The sequence below is a fragment of the Microchirus variegatus genome (genome assembly GCF_963457635.1).
Source record: "Microchirus variegatus genome assembly, chromosome: 1".
NCBI lineage: Eukaryota > Metazoa > Chordata > Actinopteri > Pleuronectiformes > Soleidae > Microchirus > Microchirus variegatus.
The window spans coordinates 45,881,825-45,901,920 of NC_139802.1; the positions used below are offsets into that span (position 1 = coordinate 45,881,825).

General features: G+C 44.0%; 1 protein-coding gene across 1 annotated transcript; it reads right to left on the reverse strand.

Moving 5' to 3' along the window:
* Positions 1 to 566: 566 nt before the first annotated feature.
* LOC310929591 (cGMP-dependent protein kinase 1-like) lies at positions 567 to 18,889 on the reverse strand (the record flags this gene model as incomplete). The annotated part of the gene is made up of 20 exons (XM_083892395.1): positions 567 to 665; positions 1,845 to 1,911; positions 2,039 to 2,101; positions 2,259 to 2,381; positions 3,703 to 3,866; positions 3,950 to 4,091; positions 4,709 to 4,798; positions 7,240 to 7,379; positions 7,491 to 7,587; positions 8,651 to 8,725; positions 10,186 to 10,251; positions 10,358 to 10,452; positions 12,592 to 12,669; positions 12,768 to 12,831; positions 12,912 to 13,017; positions 14,831 to 14,944; positions 16,455 to 16,554; positions 16,629 to 16,695; positions 18,054 to 18,186; positions 18,676 to 18,889. 20 exons carry the CDS (start codon positions 18,887 to 18,889, stop codon positions 567 to 569), a joined length of 2,097 nt encoding a protein of 698 aa, XP_083748521.1.
* Between the last annotated feature and the right edge of the window lie 1,207 nt (positions 18,890 to 20,096).

Below are 20,096 nucleotides of genomic sequence, written 5' to 3' on the forward strand. Positions count from 1 at the left end.
CTGTGTCCCTGTGATGCTAAAATCACTGGTTTTCTCTATTGGGTTTGGTGCAGGGAGAGTGAGTGGTTTACAAACTTCAGTTTCCTGTTGTTAAAGTCTGTCTAACAGTGAAATAAAGACGTGAATATTCTTTCTTAAAGACGTCGTATGTCAGTGAAAAACTAAAAACACCTTCACAAGGTAAAACAGGTGTGTGTAAGAACGAGTGTGAGTGAAGAGAGAAAGATAAACGAGGGAGGATTGAACACAGGTGACGATCATCAGAGAGAGAGGAGGACAATCACTGAACATGAACAGAAGAAGAAACACCTACAAACAGGAGGTAAATAAACACAAGGAAGTTTCATAAAGATCAGTGTTTATTGTTGAGGAAAAAGCAGGAAATAAAGGACATTAAAGTGTGTCGTTCTGCAGACTTTATTTATCTCCTCATCCCTTTAACCTGGTGTCTTTGAATCTAATCCCAGACTTCTCTGTCACAGGACGAGTGAGGGATTATCTTAACCAGGAGAAGATCAGCTCTTCCTCGTATGGCTTCACTTCCTCTTCCTCTTCCTCTTCCTCCTTTAAAACTCCAGGTCCCAGCCGGACTCTTCGTCAGGCGGAGGTTCGTCGGCGTCCTCGGGGAAATAGTCAAAGTTCCTGGTGTCCAGTGGACCACTGACCTGTTTAAAGAGGACAACGTGAAGGTGTGTGTTTTCACGTCTCCACTCGCTCTCCCACACCAAAACCCCATCGAAAAAACTACCAATTTTAGCTCACGGGGGACACAGGAGCTGCTGGTCTACCTCTGCTGCCTCGTGTGGTCACTTTGTGTCACTGCGTTAAGTCTAAATTAAATATTTTAAAAGCCGAATTCACTAAAATCAGCCATTGTAAGTTAGTGATGGAGGCAGCAGTGGATCAACAAGTTTGTTTGTTGAATACTGTGCTGTGATGTTAAAATCTGTGATTTTCTCTATGGGCTTTGGTGTGAGAGAGTGAGTGAGTTTACAAAGTGACACAAACTTTGTGTTTCCAGCTGGATCTCAAGTCTACGACATCTTAAGAACATGTTTCACGTCTTTATCTTCACTGTTAGACAGACTTTTCAACATAAAACTCAAGTTTGTAAACCACTCACTCTCCCACACCAAAGCCCATAGAGAAAACCAGTGATTTTAACATCACAGCACACAGGAGTTTTTAATCGACTGCTGCCTCCTGTGAACAACTCCTGTGAACTCCTGTGTGCTGTGATGTTAAAATCACTGGTTTACTCTATGGACTTTGGTGTGGGAGAGTGAGTGGTTTACAAACTTCAGTTTACTGTTGTTAAAGTCTGTCTAACAGTGAAATAAAGATGTGAAACATGTTCTTAAGACGTCGTAGACTTAAACTGACGTAGATTTAATGAGTTTAAAATCATTTTTTCACTTGAAACTGAAGTTTGTAAACCACTCACTCTCCCACACCAAAGTCCATAGAGAAAACCAGTGATTTTAACATCACAGCGACACAGGAGTTCACAGGAGTTTTTCATCCACTGCTGCCTTCATCACTAAGATCAAATGTCTTATTTTAGTGATTTCGTTTTTTTTCGGCTTTGTTCAGATTGACCTCAGTGACACAAAGTGACCACACGAGGCAGCAGAGGACCAGCAGCTCCTGTGTCCCCGTGAGCTAAAATTGGTGTTTTTTTCAAGGGGCTTTGGTGTGGTGTTTCCACTTGTCTAACAGTGAAATTAAGTGACAAACATGTTCTTAAAACTATTTCATTTTATTACATTCTTATGTCATTAAGAGATTAGATTATTTTGTCATAGGGGGCGCTCACGCCACACTCAACCTCCAGGTTCACTCACCGCGGGCGTAAACGGCGAGTCGATGCTTCCCTGACGGAGTCCGTCCCAGTTGAATCCCTCAAACCACCTGAAGGAAGAGGAAAGAAAAAAATGCTGTTGTCATGACAACATGCACACACACACACACACACGCACGCACGCACACACACACACACACACACAGTGAGTGAGTGATATTGTCCTCATTGTCTCACTTGTGTTTCTGGATGTCCTTCACGCCGTTCTTCTGGTTCCCCAGGCGTTCTGAAGGGTTGTCCCTGCACACACACACACACACACACACACACACACACACACACACACACACACACACACACACACACACACACACACACACACACACACACACACACAGACCATGACTCAGCACTATGAGCTCAGTGTTTCTCGGTGGTTTAACGCTCAGAGTCAAACCTGCAGAGGCGTTTGATGAGGTTAGCCGCGCTCTTCGTGATCTTCTTGGGAAACTCCACCATGTCGATGCCTCTGAGGATGATGTTGTAGGTCTTCATGGGGTCAGAGCCACAAAATGGTGGACTGAGCAGAGACAACAAAGAGTATTCAGTCATTCTATGGAAGGGTTTCTCAGTCCTGGTCCTCAGGATCCATGGTTTAGATGTTTGATCTGCTCAAACACACTTATTGGAGCAGGGAAACATCTACAACAGGGTTGAGGAACACTCTTCTATGGTAGGGTTTCTCAGTCCTGGTCCTCAGGAGCCATGGTTTAGATGTTTGAGCAGGTCAAACATCTAAACCATGGATCCTGAGGACCATATGATCACACCTGAATTAAATAAATGGGTTGTTTTCTGCAACAGAGTTGAGGAACACTCTTCTATGGTAGGGTTTCTCAGATCCTGGTCCTCAGGATCTATGTTTTAGATGTTTGAGCTGCTCAAACATCTAAACCATGGCTCCTGAGGACCATGTGATCACACCTGGTTCAAATAAATGGGTTGTTTTCTGCAACAGGGTTGAGGAACACTCTTCTATGGTAGGGTTTCTCAGTCCTGGTCCTCCGGATGTTTTAGATGTTTGACCTGCTCAAACACACTTATTGGAGCAGGGAAACATCTCCAACAGGGTTGAGGAACACTCTTCTATGGTCGTGTTTCTCAGTCCTGGTCCTCAGGAACCATGGTTTAGATGTTTGAGCAGGTCAAACATCTAAACCATGGCTCCTGAGGACCATGTGATCACACCTGATTCATATAAATGGCTAATTTTCAGGCTGTGATGGAGCAGGGAAACATCTCCTACAGGGTTGAGGAAAACTCTTCTATGGTAGGGTTTCTCAGAACCTGGTCCTCAGGATCCATGTTTTAGATGTTTGAGCTGCTCAAACACACCTATTGGAGCAGGGAAACATCTACAACAGGCTTGAGGAACACTGTCCTACACTCTTAGAAATAAGGGTTCCAAAAGGGTCCTTCTACAAGGGCTGAGGTTCTACCTGGAACCATATGCTTCTGAAAAAGGGTTTTTCAAGGGTTCTTGGTAACACTAATGGTTCCAGAAGAAGAACCATTTTGATCCAGAGAACCATTTAAACCCCTTTCCTGAATAAAGGGTTTTAAAAGGGTTCTTGGTGGAGGTGGAACCTTTATAAAAAGGTTCTACCTGGAGCCAAAAAGGGTTCTCCTATGAGGACAAGCCGAAGAACCTTATATGGTTCTACTTAGCACTTTTATTTCTAAGAGTTTATGGTAGGGTTTCTCAGTCCTGGTCTTCAGGATCCATGTTTGAGATGTTTGACCTGCTCAAACACACTTAATGGAGCAGGGAAACATCTACAACAGGGTTGAGGAACACTGTTCTATGGGTCCAAAAGAAGAAGAAGAAGAACCCGTGGTACCTGCCACTGAGCAGCTCAAACACCAGAATCCCCAGCGACCAGCAGTCGGCCGAGTTGTCGTGACCTTTGTTCAGGATGATCTCAGGAGCCACGTACTCCGGAGTCCCACAGAAGGTCCACGTCTTCTTGCCCAGACCGATCTTCTTAGCGAAGCCAAAGTCCACCTGTGGAGGAGCAGAGACCCAGAAGAACCAGTTCTCTCTGAGACTTCAGTACATCTAGAAGGTTGTGCGTCACACAAACTCACCAGCTTGGCGTATCCTTTGTGGTCCAGGATGATGTTCTCAGGTTTCAGGTCTCTGTAGATGATTCCTCTGGCGTGAAGGAAAGCCAGAGCCTCGATGACGCAGCCCGTGTAGAAACGCGTGGTGCTGTCATCAAACGAACCCCTGAGAGAACATGGTTAGAGACACGTTTTTAAATGTACAAATGGTCTTGGGACCGTATCTATGTTCCCCGGGTCCTATGTTCCCCGGGTCCTATGTTCCCCGGGTCCTATGTTCCCTGGGTCCTATGTTCCCCGCTTTGTATGAGACCGGGGAACATAGGACCCTTTCTCTAAAAAAGGGTTCCATGTTCCCCGCTGTTCACCCAAAAGGACCCGGGGAACATAGGACCCTACCCCTAACCCTTTACCCTGGAGCTCCACACCCAGGCTTCCACTGACACTTACCCGCCCCAGGGGGGGCCCTAGACCGGCCACAGACACCGCAAAACACCGCCCCTAACCCTGGAAGTCAAAAGTGGGCAAAATTTCACTAACTCCTGGAGCTCCACACCCAGGCTTCCTCAAAGTGGAGAACATAGGACCCTTTTTTTTAAAAAAAAAGGTCCGATGCTCCCCGATCGGGGAACATAGGACCCGGGGAACATAGGTACGACCCCATGGTCTTCACGTTCTGTTGAAGAAGATTCCAAAAACCAAAAGTTAGCCCTCTTGTGGCTAACTGCGTCTTCTGAACGTCACTTTTTAAGAAGACAGTTTATAACCGTGGTGTATATTCACCTGTCCCTCAGCAGCGTCCACAGTTCTCCGCCGAGACAAACCTCCAGCAGCATGTAGAGATATTTGGAGTCTCTGAACGTCTGGTACAACCTGAGGAACCACAACAGGAAGTGGAATATTCAAGTTTTAGAATCCTCACAGTTTATTTTCTGAAACAAGGATCATCGTTCGTTCCGTTTACGTCATAACTGAGCGAGACGTCGCCGTCGCAGAGTTCACCTCAAATGCATCTCAAGCTAGCCGTTGTTAGCAATCGTTAGCAACAGCGGTCGCTAACATCTCTCTCTCTATACAATAATATTTGACGTGTAGCTACATGTTCACGGATAAACATGAAACATTACTATGATTTACTGTGACACAAATACAGTAACGTTAGCGTAACAACAGTAACATTAGCACTGTTGTTGTCACTGTCGATGCTAGTGGCAGCCATCTTGGATCCTATGTCGCGGTTGTTCAGACGCTCCTGTTTAAAAAAAAAAAAAAAAAAAAATAAGACAACAAACTTGGAAATTCCGACTTCCGACTATAACTGGAATGTACCATGTGTTACTACAGTGAAGCTAAATAGAACTCAGCCATTATTCATTTGATTATTTACACCTGAGACCGCTAACATGCTAACTACTAACTTTTAATGGTCGCTATTTTCATATTAATCTACATATACGGCATTTAAGTTAGCTGCTACAGTAGCGTAGCATGTAGCATGAATAAAAACATCATTATAAAGCTTGTATTGTAACATTATGCAGGAGTTTATGTCTCATTAAGCTTCTCAAACCTTGTTTTATTTATTATTATTACAAAAGCCACTTTATTAGGGACACATGACACTTAACAACTATGATTTTTACATTTAAAGTCACTTAAATGACATTAAGTTGAAGTGAACCTTATAAGTATTTATGAATGGACTTTAAATCTTCATTTTAACTCCTAAGAGTTTACTTTAGACACTTAGATTTTTCCTATTTTAAACTTTTTAATCCTCACTTTGGACTTTTTTTTGGTTCTTCTCCAGTTTTATTCCTTAAATAACTTAAATAACTCCTTGTTTATGGTCTGGTTGAGTGTGACAGGTGTGTGTCATGGTGTCATTAACCTGATGAACTTCACCTGTGTTTCCTCACTCTCATCAGCTCAGTCTTCACTTTGTCACGACCTGTTTTACTGTGAGTGATTTTTCTTTATCTTTGAACTGATGATTTGTAAATATGTGTTTTTTCTTCGTCGTCTGTTGGTTTAAGCTTCAGTTTTATGTCAGTGGAGTGAAATACGGTGTTTTAAGGGCGACAAAATCCAAATACGTTTTATTTCAAAGCCAAAAAAAAACACGTATACAAACATATTCATGTGTAGAATATTGAATTTCTGCCAATGAATTTCTTCTAAAGGTCACTGACAGGACCTTTAAATACCTCACGAGCGTCATATATGCTGTATTCACGCGTGATTCAAAGTGATTCCGCGTGATTCAGCTAAGCGTGATTCAGCGTGATTTGGCGTGATTCAGCTAAGCGTGATTCAGCGTGATTCAGCAAAGCGTGATTTAGCGTGGTTCAGCGTGATTCAGCTAAGCGTGATTTAGCTAAGCGTGATTTAGCTAAGCGTGATTCAGCTTAGCGTGATTCAGCGTGAATCAGCGTGAATCAGCGTGATTTGGCGTGATTCAGCTAAGCATGATTCAGCTAAACGTGATTCAGCGTGATTAAGCTAAGCGCGATTCAGCGTAATTTAGCGTGATTCAGCTCAACGTGATTCAGCTCAACGTGATTCAGCTAAACGTGATTCAGCGTGATTCAGCTAAGCATGATTCAGCGTAATTTAGCGTGATTCAGCTAAGCGCGATTCAGCGTAATGTAGCGTGATTCAGCTAAGCGCGATTCATTGTAATTCAGCGTGATTCAGCTAATCGTGATTCAGCATGATTTAGCGTGGTTCAGCGCAATTCAGCGTGATTCAGCGTGATTCAGCAAAGGGTGATTCAGCGTGATTCGACCTGATTTATTGTGATTTAGCGTGATTCAGCTAAGCGTGATTTAGCGTGGTTCAGCGTGATTCAGCTAAGCGTGATTTAGCTAAGCGTGATTTAGCTAAGCGTGATTCAGCTAAGCGTGAATCAGCGTGATTTGGCGTGATTCAGCTAAGCATGATTCAGCTAAACGTGATTCAGCGTGATTCAGCTAAGCATGATTCAGCTAAACGTGATTCAGCGTGATTAAGCTAAGCGCGATTCAGCGTAATTTAGCGTGATTCAGCTCAACGGGATTCAGCTAAACGTGATTCAGCTAAACGTGATTCAGCGTGATTCAGCTAAGCATGATTCAGCGTAATTTAGCGTGATTCAGCTAAGCGCGATTCATTGTAATTCAGCGTGATTCAGCTAATCGTGATTCAGCACGATTTAGCGTGGTTCAGCGCAATTCAGTGTGATTCAGCGTGATTCAGCAAAGGGTGATTCAGCGTGATTCGACCTGATTTATTGCGATTTGGCGTGATTCGGCGTGGTTCGCGGCGTCTCTGACCTGATGATGAACGGACTGTGGACCTCCATCATGATGCGGCGCTCTGACAGGATGTGACCCTGCTGACTGCTGTCCAGGATGTGACGCTTCTTTAGCACTTTGAGGGCGAACGACCGCGAGGAATCGCTCTTCAGCTGCACCTGAACGCACACACACACACACGCACACGCACACACACACACACACACACCATCAGAGTATACAGACACTACGACACTGATCTACTGAAGCTGTTAAAGTGTAATCTTCACCAGCTCCACACGGCTGAAGCCTCCCATCCCCAGAGTGCAGATGATGTTGAAGTCGTTGAGCGAAACGCTGGAGAAGAAGTCTGACTCTTCTTGTAACCTGAGAAGAAAGAAGACGAGGAAACCAGTGATTTTAGCATCACAGGGACACAGGAGCTGCTGGTCCGCTGCTGCCTCGTGTGGTCACTTTGTGTCACTGAGGTCAATCTGAACAAAGCCGAAAAAAGCCAAAATCACTAAAATAAGACATTTGAACTTAGTGATGGAGGCAGCGGTCGATTAAAAACTCCTGTGACGCTGTGATGTGAAAATTTACTGAATTTTTCTATGGGCTTTGGTGCAGGCAGAGTGAGTGGTTTACAAACTTCCGTTTCAAGGGAAAAAACGATTTTAAACTAATTAAATCAACCTCAGCTTAAGTCTACGACATCTTAAGAACACGTTCACGTCTTTATTTCACTGTTAAACAGACTTTTCCTTGTGTAAACTGAAGTTTGTAAACCACTCACTCTCCCACACCAAAGTCACTCACTCTCCCACACCAAAGTCCATAGAGTAAACCAGTGATTTTAACATCACAGAGACACAGGAGTTCACAGGAGTTGTTGATCCACTGCTGCCTCCATCACTAACTTACAATGACTGATTTTAGTGAATTCAGCTTTTAAAAACCTTCACTCAGATTGACCTCAGTGACACAAAGTGACCACACGAGGCAGCAGAGGACCAGCAGCTCCTGTGTCCCTGTGAGCTAAAATCACTGGTTTTCTCTGTGGGCTTTGGTGTGGGAGAGTGAGTGGTTTACAAACTTCAGTTTCCTGTTGTTAAAGTCTGTCTAACGGGGAGATACTTGTAGTACTTTCCCTCTCATGACTCGAAAAAGATAATTCACCCATCAATGAAGTCAAATCTAATCTTAATTTAATCTAAAATAAAGTATCGGAAACATTTATGAGCGACTTAACTGTAAAAGTAAGAGAATATATTATGAAACTGATCTGGATTCAGGATGTTTTTAAACCAACTATTAACCTTTCGAGGTTTATTGGAGTGTAACGACACTGTGGGGAACTCTCTTGGTAGAGTGTAGTCCTAGCTAAAGGTTAGCGATAACGCTAGTGCTAGTCAGTGCGTTAATGGACCCGTGTCCCTCCTCAGCTCACCTGGCCTTGACCTCGTCGTTGTCGCACTGCTTGTTGTTGACGTCGTCCAGTCCTCCGATCAGCTGTTTGAACGACCTGAGACACAGAGTTTAACTTTAGTCTTCACCTCCATCGTCACTGTGGTAAAACTGTGACTTTATGGTGAACAAAGAGACTAAAGGGCTAATTCCAATTCCTATCTTAACCCTCAAGCTCAACCCTTAATCTCAACTGGGTTATTTTGTCACTTAGAAATGGGACACCCCTTAAATGCAGATACGTCTTCAGACTGTAGGGGGCAGAATAACGCGAAAGGCTGCGTCCATGCACGAAAGTATTGTACAACGTTTTTGTCAAATTTTGGACCGAAATTCTTTTTGAAATTTTTTTTTCAAATTTGGGACGACATAGTATTGTACAATGTTTTTGTCAAATTTTGGACCAAAAACTATTTTTCCCCCAAAATTTTAAAATTTTGAACGACATAGTATAGTATCACGTTTTTGTAAAAAATTTGGACCAAAAATAAAATAAAAAAAAAAAAAGTCACATTTTGGACAACATAGTATAGTATGTCGGTTTTGTCAAATTTTTTTTGAAAACAAAAAGTCAAATTTGGGATGGCATATATGTCATTTTTGTCAAATTTTGGACCACATTTTTTTTTTGATTTTTTTTTTCAAATTTGGGACGACATAGTATTGTACGTTTTTGTCAAATTTTGGACCGACATTTTTTTTGAATTTTTTTTTTCAAATTTGTGACGACATAGTATTGTACAACGTTTTTGTCAAATTTTGGACCGACATTTTTTTTGAATTTTTTTTTTCAAATTTGTGACGACATAGTATTGTACAACGTTTTTGTCAAATTTTGGACCAACATTCTTTTTGGATTTTTTTTTTTCAAATTTGGGACGACAGTATTGTACAACGTTTTTGTCAAATTTTGGACCGACATTTTTTTTGAATTTTTTTTTTCAAATTTGTGACGACATAGTATTGTACAACGTTTTTGTCAAATTTTGGACCGACATTTTTTTTGAATTTTTTTTTTCAAATTTGTGACGACATAGTATTGTACAACGTTTTTGTCAAATTTTGGACCGAAATTTTTTTTGAATTTTTTTTTTCAAATTTGGGACGACATAGTATTGTACAACGTTTTTGTCAAATTTTGGACCGAAATTTTTTTTGATTTTTTTTTTTCAAATTTGGGACGACATAGTATTGTACAACGTTTTTGTCAAATTTTGGACCGAAATTTTTTTTGAATTTTTTTTCTTCAAATTTGGGATGACATAGTATTGTACAACATTTTTGTCAAATTTTGGACCAAAAACTGTTTTCCACCAAAAAATTTAAAATTTTGGACGACGTAGTATAGTATGTCGGTTTTGTCAACGCCATAGTTATTACAAATGTGATTTCTTTCAGTTTTTTTTCTTTTTTTTTCCCTTCCCTCAGTCCAATGTTGGGTTCCTAAATTGGCCCTCAGGTATCAGAACTTTGAGAACCCCTGAAGTAAGGAATTGGAATTCTCCCAAAGACACTCACTCTCTGTCAATGACCAGACATGTGACGTCTCCCACCGCTGTGACGCTGGCTGTGCGGACGTCCTCACTGCAGACAGAACATGGACATGGACACAGTTTCACGTAAAGACGTCTAACAGCTAACGTTTACTGAAGGCAAAGATGAACTCATATATGTCAGCTGTGATCCTCACCCTTTCAGAGCTTGTTCTCCAAACCAGTCGCCTTTAGTGAGCGTCTTCTCCGGCACCTGCTCGTCACTGTCAGAGTTCTGCTGAGAGACTTTAACCTGAGGAAATCACACAGATCACAGAGTTAAAAACAACTCTGTTTAACTCTGAATGTTATTAAAGCGTCAGAAAAAGAATCACAACATCAGTGATCGTCTTCAGACTCAGGGAATTATCTTCTTCATCATCTTTATATACAGTCATTAGTCATCTGCATATACTGTAATCGTGCATCCTTGTATATATACAGTCTCAGATTGTCAACAATCATCTTTAAAATAAGGATAATTGACCGTATGTCATTGATCATCTTTATATATAAACCCTTCATTGTCTGTAAATATAACCACTGATCATCACAGTCATGGATTATTCATATACAGACATATATCATCTGCATATACTGTAACTGATCATTTTTGTAAATAGTCAGTCTTCGTGCATATAAACCATATGACCGTCTTTATATATAAAGTCACTAATCTTTATATACACCTCCTCGTCCCCTTGTTTCCTCACCTCCTCGTCCCCTGGTTTCCTCGTCCCCTGGTGTCCTCACCTCCTCCCCCCCTCATCCCCTGGTTTCCTCACCTCCTCACCCCCTCGTCCCCTCGTCCCCTGGTTTCTTCACCTCCTCACCTCCTCACCTCCTTGTCCCCTCCCCCCCTCGTCCCCTGGTGTCCTCACCTCCTCGTCCCCTGGTGTCCTCACCTCCTCGTCCCCTGGTGTCCTCACCTCCTCGTCCCCTCATCCCCTGGTTTCCTCACCTCCTCACCCCCTCGTCCCCTCGTCCCCTGGTTTCCTCACCTCCTCACCTCCTCACCTCCTCGTCCCCTCCCCCCCTCGTCCCCTGGTGTCCTCACCTCCTCGTCCCCTGGTGTCCTCACCTCCTCGTCCCCTCATCCCCTGGTGTCCTCACCTCCTCGTCCCCTCCCCCCCTCGTCCCCTGGTGTCCTCACCCCCTCGTCCCCTCTTCCCCTGGTGTCCTCACCTCCTCACCTCCTCGTCCCCTCGTCCCCTAGTTTCCTCACCTCCTCGTCCCCTGGTTTCCTCACCTCCTCGTCCCCTCCCCCCCTCGTCCCCTGGTGTCCTCATCTCCTCACCCCCTCATCCCCTGGTGTCCTCACCCCCTCGTCCCCTCGTCCCCTGGTGTCCTCACCTCCTCACCTCCTCGTCCCCTCGTCCCCTGGTTTCCTCACCCCCTCGTCCCCTCGTTTCCTCACCTCCTTGTCCCCTGGTTTCCTCACCCCCTCGTTTCCTGACCTCCTCACCTCCTCGTCCCCTCATCCCTGGTTTCCTCACCCCCTCGTTTCCTGACCTCCTCACCTCCTCGTCCCCTCGTCCCCTGGTTTCCTCACCTCCTCATCCCCTGGTTTCCTCACCTCCTCGTCCCCTCGTCCCCTGGTGTCCTCACCTCCTCGTCCCCTGGTGTCCTCACCTCCTTGCCCCCTCGTCCCCTCGTCCCCTGGTGTCCTCACCCCCTCGTTTCCTGACCTCCTCACCTCCTCGTCCCCTCGTCCCATGGTTCCCTCACCTCCTCGTCCCCTGGTGTCCTCACCTCCTCATCCCCTGGTGTCCTCACCTCCTCGCCCCCTCGTCCCCTGGTGTCCTCACCCCCTCGTTTCCTGACCTCCTCACCCCCTCGTCCCCTCATCCCCTGGTTCCCTCACCTCCTCGTCCCCTCGTCCCCTGGTGTCCTCACCTCCTCACCTCCTCACCTCCTCACCCCCTCGTCCCCTCGTCCCCTGGTTTCCTCACCTCCTCACTTCCTCACCTCCTCACCCCCTCGTCCCCTCGTCCCCTGGTTTCCTCACCTCCTCATCTCCTCACCCCCTCGTCCCCTCGTCCCCTGGTTTCCTCACCTCCTCACCTCCTCACCTCCTCACCCCCTCGTCCCCTCGTCCCCTGGTTTCCTCACCTCCTCATCTCCTCACCCCCTCGTCCCCTCGTCCCCTGGTTTCCTCACCTCCTCACCTCCTCACCTCCTCACCCCCTCGTCCCCTCGTCCCCTGGTTTCCTCACCTCCTCACCTCCTCACCCCCTCGTCCCCTCGTCCCCTGGTTTCCTCACCTCCTCATCTCCTCACCCCCTCGTCCCCTCGCCCCCTGATGTCCTCACCTCCTCACCTCCTCACCCCCTCGTCCCCTCGTTTCCTCACCTCCTCGTCCCCTCGTCCCCTCGTCCCCTGGTGTCCTCACCTGTCCTTTGCTGATGATGAAGAAGGTGTCCCCAGACGCTCCCTGGCGGATGATGTAATCCCCGTCGCTGTAATGAGTCTGAACACAGGGACACGTTTGTTTTGTCTCACGTCACTTTGTGTCTCTTTCAGACTCAGAGACAGAAGACGCTTCAGAGACACAAGTGTAAACATCACCTCCTCCAACACGTCGGCCAGTTTACTCAGAATGTCCTCGGGCAGAGACTGAAAAGACGGGACACTGAGGACGAGGTTATTGTTGTTGTTGTTGATGAGCGTGTGGTGAACACAGAGGTGAAGATGTTTATGTGTGAGCTTCACCTGCGCAGGAGGTCAGTGTATTCTGACAGTTTGATGAGACCTGTTCTCATCATGATGGTCTGGAAGTCCTGACGGTCGATCGCCCACAACTTAATGTCCGTCAACGCTGGAGACAAAAGGACGAGAAAGACCGTGTTAGTGATTGTGGACGAGGAGTGTTTTACATCATTAACGGCAACTTTGTCTTAGAATCTCCTCACACCTAACCTCATAGAGAAAACCAGTGATTTTAGCTCACGGGGACACAGGAGCTGCTGGTCCTCTGCTGCCTCGTGTGGTCACTTTGTGTCACTGAAGTTAATCTGAACGACTTATTTTAAAAGCCGAATTGAGTTAGTGATGGAGGCAGCAGTGGATCAACAACTCCTGTGAACTCCTGTGTCTCTGTGATGTTAAAATCACTGGTTTACTCTATGGACTTTGGTGTGGGAGAGTGAGTGACTTTGGTGTGGGAGAGTGAGTGGTTTACAAACTTCAGTTTACACAAGGAAAAGTCTGTGTAACAGTGAAATAAAGACGTGAACGTGTTCTTAAGATATCGTAGACTTAAGCTGAGGTTGATTTAATTAGTTTAAAATCGTTTTTTTCCCTTGAAACTGAAGTTTGTAAACCACTCACTCTCCCAAACCAAAGCCCATAGAGAAAACCAGTGATTTTAACGTCACAGCAAAACAGGAGTTTTTAATCGACTGCTGCCTTCATCACTAAGTTCAAATTTCTTATTTTAGTGATTTCGGCTTTTTTCGGCTTTGTTCAGATTGACCTCAGTGACTGTTGCCTCGTGTGGTCACTTTGTGTCACTGCAGTTAATTGGAACAAAGGTTTTTAAAAGCCGATTTGACAAAATCAGACATTTGGACTCAGTGATGGAGGCAGCAGTGGATCAACAACTCCTGTGAACTCCTGTGTCTCTGTGATGTTAAAATCACTGATTTTCTCTATGGGCTTTGGTGTGGGAGAGTGAGTGGTTTACAAACTTCAGTTTCCTGTTGTTAAAGTCTGAAAGTGGACATGTTATTAAGGTGTCGTAGACTTAAACTGACATAGATTTTATTAGCTTATAGAGTCTTTTATAGTAGTTAAGTGGTTAAAATCTGTTTTCTTAAACTCTCCCACACCACAGTCACTCACTCTCCCACACCAAAGTCCATAGAGAAAACCAGTGATTTTAACATCACAGCATATTATTTAACATATAAACTTGTCCATCCACTGCTGCCTCCATCACATAGTTCAAATGTCTTATTTTGTCAATTCGGCTTTTAAAAACCTTTGTTCAGATTGACCTCAGTGACACAAAGTGACCTGTGTCCACACTGTGTCCCCGCGAGCTAAAATTGCTAGTTTTTTCAATGGGGTTTGGTGTGGGAGAGTGAGTGGTTTACAAAAGTCTGTCTCACAGTGAAGATAAAGACGCGAACGTGTTCTCAAAGACGTCGTAGACTCAATAGGACGTAGATTTCATTGCGTCTGCCTTTAGCGGCCGTGTTTTAAGCGATCTCGAGGCCTCTGGGTCTGTGATAAAATGTTGTGCAAACCGAGGTCAAAATATTCTTCCTCACTTACTCGAAAATGATGGACAGAATAATCCTCACATTGAAAGAGAGTCAGACTGAGCTCGGTCGACCTTCAATCCTCGTTTCCATTTGTCAAAGGATGAATAAAACCATAATTTCCTCAAATCGTTTCATTTCCTGCAGCTCTGATGGACGAGGACCAGGTTCTTCAAAAAAAAAATAAGACTTTCACCTCCACGTAACGCGTCATCTGCTGACAAACCTGAAGAATTCCTGTCTATTTTCTTATTTATTCATATTTCAGCCCGTTTATCACGCTGTTATTCAATCTTTTTATCCACTTTTTCAGTGTGGTGCAGTTGTATTCCAGGCCTCACGGGGGCGCTGTGGTGGCGCGTTCACCTGTGACGGTGGCCGTGCGCGTGCAGTTGTACAGGATGGCGAGTTCTCCGAACACTTTCTCTGGGCCGATGCTGCACAGTTTCTTCCCTTGTTTCGTCACCTCCACCATCCCCTCTGTAAACACACACACAATACAGTAACAAAACGTTCAACGGCCACCAGGGGGCGACACGTCTATGACAAAATGAGCTTCTACTGAAATGGCAAATTCAATTTCTTTGTCTCAGAGCTACAGCCGCACATCACCATAACACAGAATACCAGTGAGTGTGAAAACACGGCCTGGAAAGGCAGACTCCTTTGTCCATTGGAGGATAGCTAAAGGGGAGTTCCTTTTCTTTGCAAAGAAAATTTAACCTTCGGCCGGCAGAAGTTCTAGATAGGCTACGAGCACAATGGATCTTCCGCCTAGCAACCGTGGCTTCCGGTTGCTAAGTCGTGGAGTCAATTTTATTCGTTAAATTGGCAGATTTCGGATACTACTGGTGTAGATGTTTTGATACGATAATAACCGTCTCTCTTGTATACGCAATCCGCTAATTTAACGAATAAAATTGACTCTACGACTTAGCACCTTCACTAGCGTCTCCGGGAAATCACGACGACAACGCAATCTACTGGTGTAGATGTTTTGATACGATAATAACCGTCTCTCTTGTATCCAAAAATCCGCTAATTTAACGAATAAAATGGACTCTACGACTTAGCACTTCAGGGAAATCACAACGTTCTGACTTTGATACGATAACCGTCTCTTTTGTATCCGAAATCCGCTAATTATTACGAATAAAATTAACTCTACGACTTAGCACTTCAGGGAAATCACAACATTCTGACATTCTGACTTTTTGATACGATAACCGTCTCTTTTGTATCCAGAAACCGCAAATTATTACGAAATAAAATTAACTCTACGACTTAGCACCTTCACTAGCGTCTCCGGGAAATCACGACGACAACGCGATCTACTGGTGTAGATGTTTTGATACGATAATAACCGTCTCTCTTGTATCCGAAATCTGCTAATTTAACGAATAAAATTGACTCTACGACTTAGCACTTCAGGGAATCACAACGTTCTGACGTTCTGACTTTTTGATATGATAATAACCGTCTCTCTTGTATACGCAATCCGCTAATTTAACGAATAAAATTGACTCTACGACTTAGCAGCTTCACTACCGTCTCCGGGAAATCACGACGACAACGCAATCTACTGGTGTAGATACGATAATAACCGTCTCTCTTGTATCCGAAAATCCGCTAATTTAACGAATAAAATTGACTCTACGACTTAGCACTTCACGGAAATCACAACGTTCTGACGTTTTGATACGATAACCGTCTCTTTTGTAACCAAAAGCTGCTAATTTTAACGAACAAAATTTACTCTACGACTTAGCACTTTGGGGGAAATCGCGACGTTTTGACATTCTGACTTTCTGATACGATAACCGTCTCTCTTGTATTCAAAATCCGCTAATTCGACGATTCAACGCGATCTACCGGAAGCAGCCTAGCGTACAGGAAGCCACGGTTGCTAGGCGGGAAGTTCCATCGTTCACGTCGCCGGTTTCGTTCTTCGTTTCCACAACACGACTTCTACATTTCCGTGGCGTCTCACCCTCCAGGACGTAGACGGTGGAGCCGTCGTCGCCCTCCTGGATCACACAGCAGCCTTTGGTCAAGCTGGTCGGACGCATGCAGTCCATGATGGTGAGGATCTGCACACACACACACACACACACACACATATTAGGATGGAGAATGAGTCAAAGCAGCACAGGTGCGTCTTCACCTGTCCGTGTTCCAGGTGCTTCATGAAGTCGTTGTCCATCAGCGCTCTCTGGATCAGCTCGCTGGACCTGAAAACACACACACACACACACACACACACACGAGTCAGAAAAAGAGTGTGTTCTCGTCGAGCGTGGGTCACGTTAGGTCTGAACATCGACGACGTTACGTCATCAAACTCCAACAAAGACTGTTCCAGTGTGAAGGACACTTCAAACTCTACAAAGGAACGACTTCTTTGTGCTGAACGTTTACAAGGACGCAGTACAGACCCACAATCTGTGGCACACACACACACACACACACACACACGGAAAAACGGCTGATATTTATTTAAATATGAAGTTTTTGTACGTGTCTGACATACATTCGTCATTTTTTTTTTATAAATTACCTCAAAACAAAGCAAAACGTATAGACGTTAGTGACATTTGACCTTAATCCTCAGCTATAAATGACTAGCTTGAGCTGTAATGTTGCTGTTTGTTTGCTAGTGTTGCTAGTTAGCATAAAAACTTGTTAGCATAAATACAGCTTATAAAGGAGAAGTGTTGATTATTACAAACACCAAACATAAACGTCAGTATTATTCGACATTAATGCTCAGCTACAAAAGGCTAACTGGAGCTGTAATGGCAATAGCTAACGTGGCTAATTAGCAGAGAAAAACAGCCACTATAGTAAGAGTAGTTTGAGCAAAATATGTGAAATAAACATTCAGTGTTGATTATTACATCGAAATAGAGCAAAATACATAAATGTTTGTATCTTTTGACATTAATGCTCAGTTTGAAAAGCTGTAATAGCATTTTTTGTCTTCAGACTTAATGCTAACTAGCGCCGATAGCTTACAAACACTTAATTACAGCTCATGTTAGCCTTTAGAGCTATATAGAGTATTAATGTGATAAACTGATACTGACATGTATGTGTTGTGCTTCAGTTTGACGCATATTAGTTAGTTCGCTAGTGTCGCTAGTTAGCATAAAAACAGCCGATATGGCAGAAGCAGTGTCAACAAAATACGTAGAACTATGTAAACATAAACAGTTACAGCACACAGCTTAGCATAGGTGGTCCTGGTCGGAAGGTTCAACTGGAACGCGATAATAAATCAGTCGTACGCGTTATAGCATTGTTAAATGTTTATCCGTAGACACGTTGCTACGCGGCTTAGGTGCGCGAAATCCCGCTAACAATGTTAGCCTTGTTCCGACTTCACAACTGGAACTGAGGTGACTCCCTTTAGCGTTTTACTCCAAGTTTATATTTCAGAACTAGCGGTCGATCATGACACAGCGATTCACGCATGCTAGCCTGTTCTGTCTAAGCGTTGACAGAACGCTAGGACGCGGTTTCTGCTTCGTCGTCTCTGTGTCTTTGAGTGAACTCGGACGTTTGCGCTGGATGTTGGACTTTGACTCACTCTTTCGATTTGCAGTAGCTCGTTAGCGCGACGTCCGTTAGCTGCGACGGGTCCAGCGCTGACGGTTCTGCTGAGATCGCCTGTCTCTTTGTGCGCAGAGGCTCGTCGGAACCCACGGGATTCACAACCACGGCTGCTTCTACAAACACTCACAGAGACACAAAATACGATATATCCGACTTATATCAGTGACACAAAGTGACCACACGAGGCAGCAGTAGACCAGCAGCTCCTGTGTATCTGTGAGCTAAAATTGGACGTTTTTTCGATGGGGTTTGGTGTGGGAGAGTGAGTGGTTTACAAACTTTAGTTTCCTGTTGGAAAACTCTGTCAAACAGTGAGATAAAGACGTAAATGTGTTCTAAAGATGTCTTAGATTTAAACTGACGTAGATTTTATTCAGTGAATTGAGTGCAGGGGGCGCTAACAGCTCAGTCAGGACTTAACGTGTCGCTACCTCATGTAAACACTTAATTATTATTATTATATTATTATATTTGTCCACAATAAAAGGTTCACTAACAGGTAAAATGATGTTTTTGTGTGTGTTTCAGTGAACTCTATCGCGTTATAAAGGACGTTGCCACGGCGACGAGCTGTCGTCGTTGGGGGCCCGTCGCACCTGTGTTTGTCGTCTCTGCGACGCTAACGGCGACCTGCGACGAGCTGCGGTGTCGGTCCAGCTCGTGCTGCAGCTGTCGGATCAGCTCGTCTTTGGTGTCCAGCTCCAGCTCCAGCTCGTCGAGGAGCTCGTCGCGCTGCCGCAGCTCCTCGATCTTCAGCTGCAGGGCCAGCTGCAGGTCCCTCAGAGTGCCGCCCCCCTTAGACACGGCCATGTGCACCAGCATCGACGCCTCTACTGTACGACAACACACACACACACACACACATGTTCTTGTACTCGGACCTGCATTTCCACTTTATAAATCGACACAATTACACACAATCTGCTATCTATAAAGAACTCCCGGGTGCAGTACCATAAAATGTCGGCAGGTGGAGCCCCAGAGCAAAACGTGTGTGAAACACCAGGCGCTGTAAAATGGGTTTTTGTACCACATTGAGGACCTCAAAGTATAGCATGTTTAACATCATAGGAAGTGATTTCAGTGAAAACAAAGTGAGGACCGGACAAAATGTCCCCACTTTGTAAAAATGTCCTCACTCTGTTGGTTAAAAACCCCTCACTGGTGGACTTCTAATTTTCATTTTGTTTACATTTATTTACTTCATTTTCAGACAGTAAGACACATAATATTTCACGTACAAACTCAAACAGACGTTAAAAAACAGAGAAAACAAACAAATAAATACAAGAATCTGCCATAAATATTAAATAAAGTAAGATATAACAACAATAGGATTATTTTGTCTTTGTTTACATCATAAATACGTGAATATATCTTTATTCTCTATGATTTAAATGAGATTTTTATGCTTTTTTTTTTTCCCTGTTTGTCAATCACTATCACCTGTGCTCAGATCACTGTGTTACCATGGTGATTAGAGGCCACGCCCACATCAGAGACACCTGTGGCTCATTAACAGCTCACAGTATAAAAGAAGCTGCAGTGTGTGTTCAGTCTGCTCAGGGTTATTCAGTGTGTGGGTTATTGTTGTTTATCTGTTTGTGGGTTTGGATGCTTTATTGTTTTGTGGGACTTTATTTTTCTGCATTATTTCATTAAATTTGGGTTGTTTTTCATTGTCCTACGCGTGCGAGTGAGAAAATGAGCGTAAACTCACAATAAAAATGAAATAATGTTCATAATTTGAATTTATCTGGGTTGATACCTATCAGTACTTTACTAAACGTGTACATTAAATATAATTAAATCATTAAAGTCATGATTTCACTGCTTTTCCCTTATTTTTAAATAGGTTTTTATCATTATTTTGTTGAACAAAACAAACTAAACAAATACGTTTAATTTCTTTTATAATAATCTTCACATGAATTTATGAAGAAAAATGACCATAAAAAGCAGCAAATAGAATAAAATAAACGTGTTTTTCCTGATGTAACTGAATTATGAGTCGCAT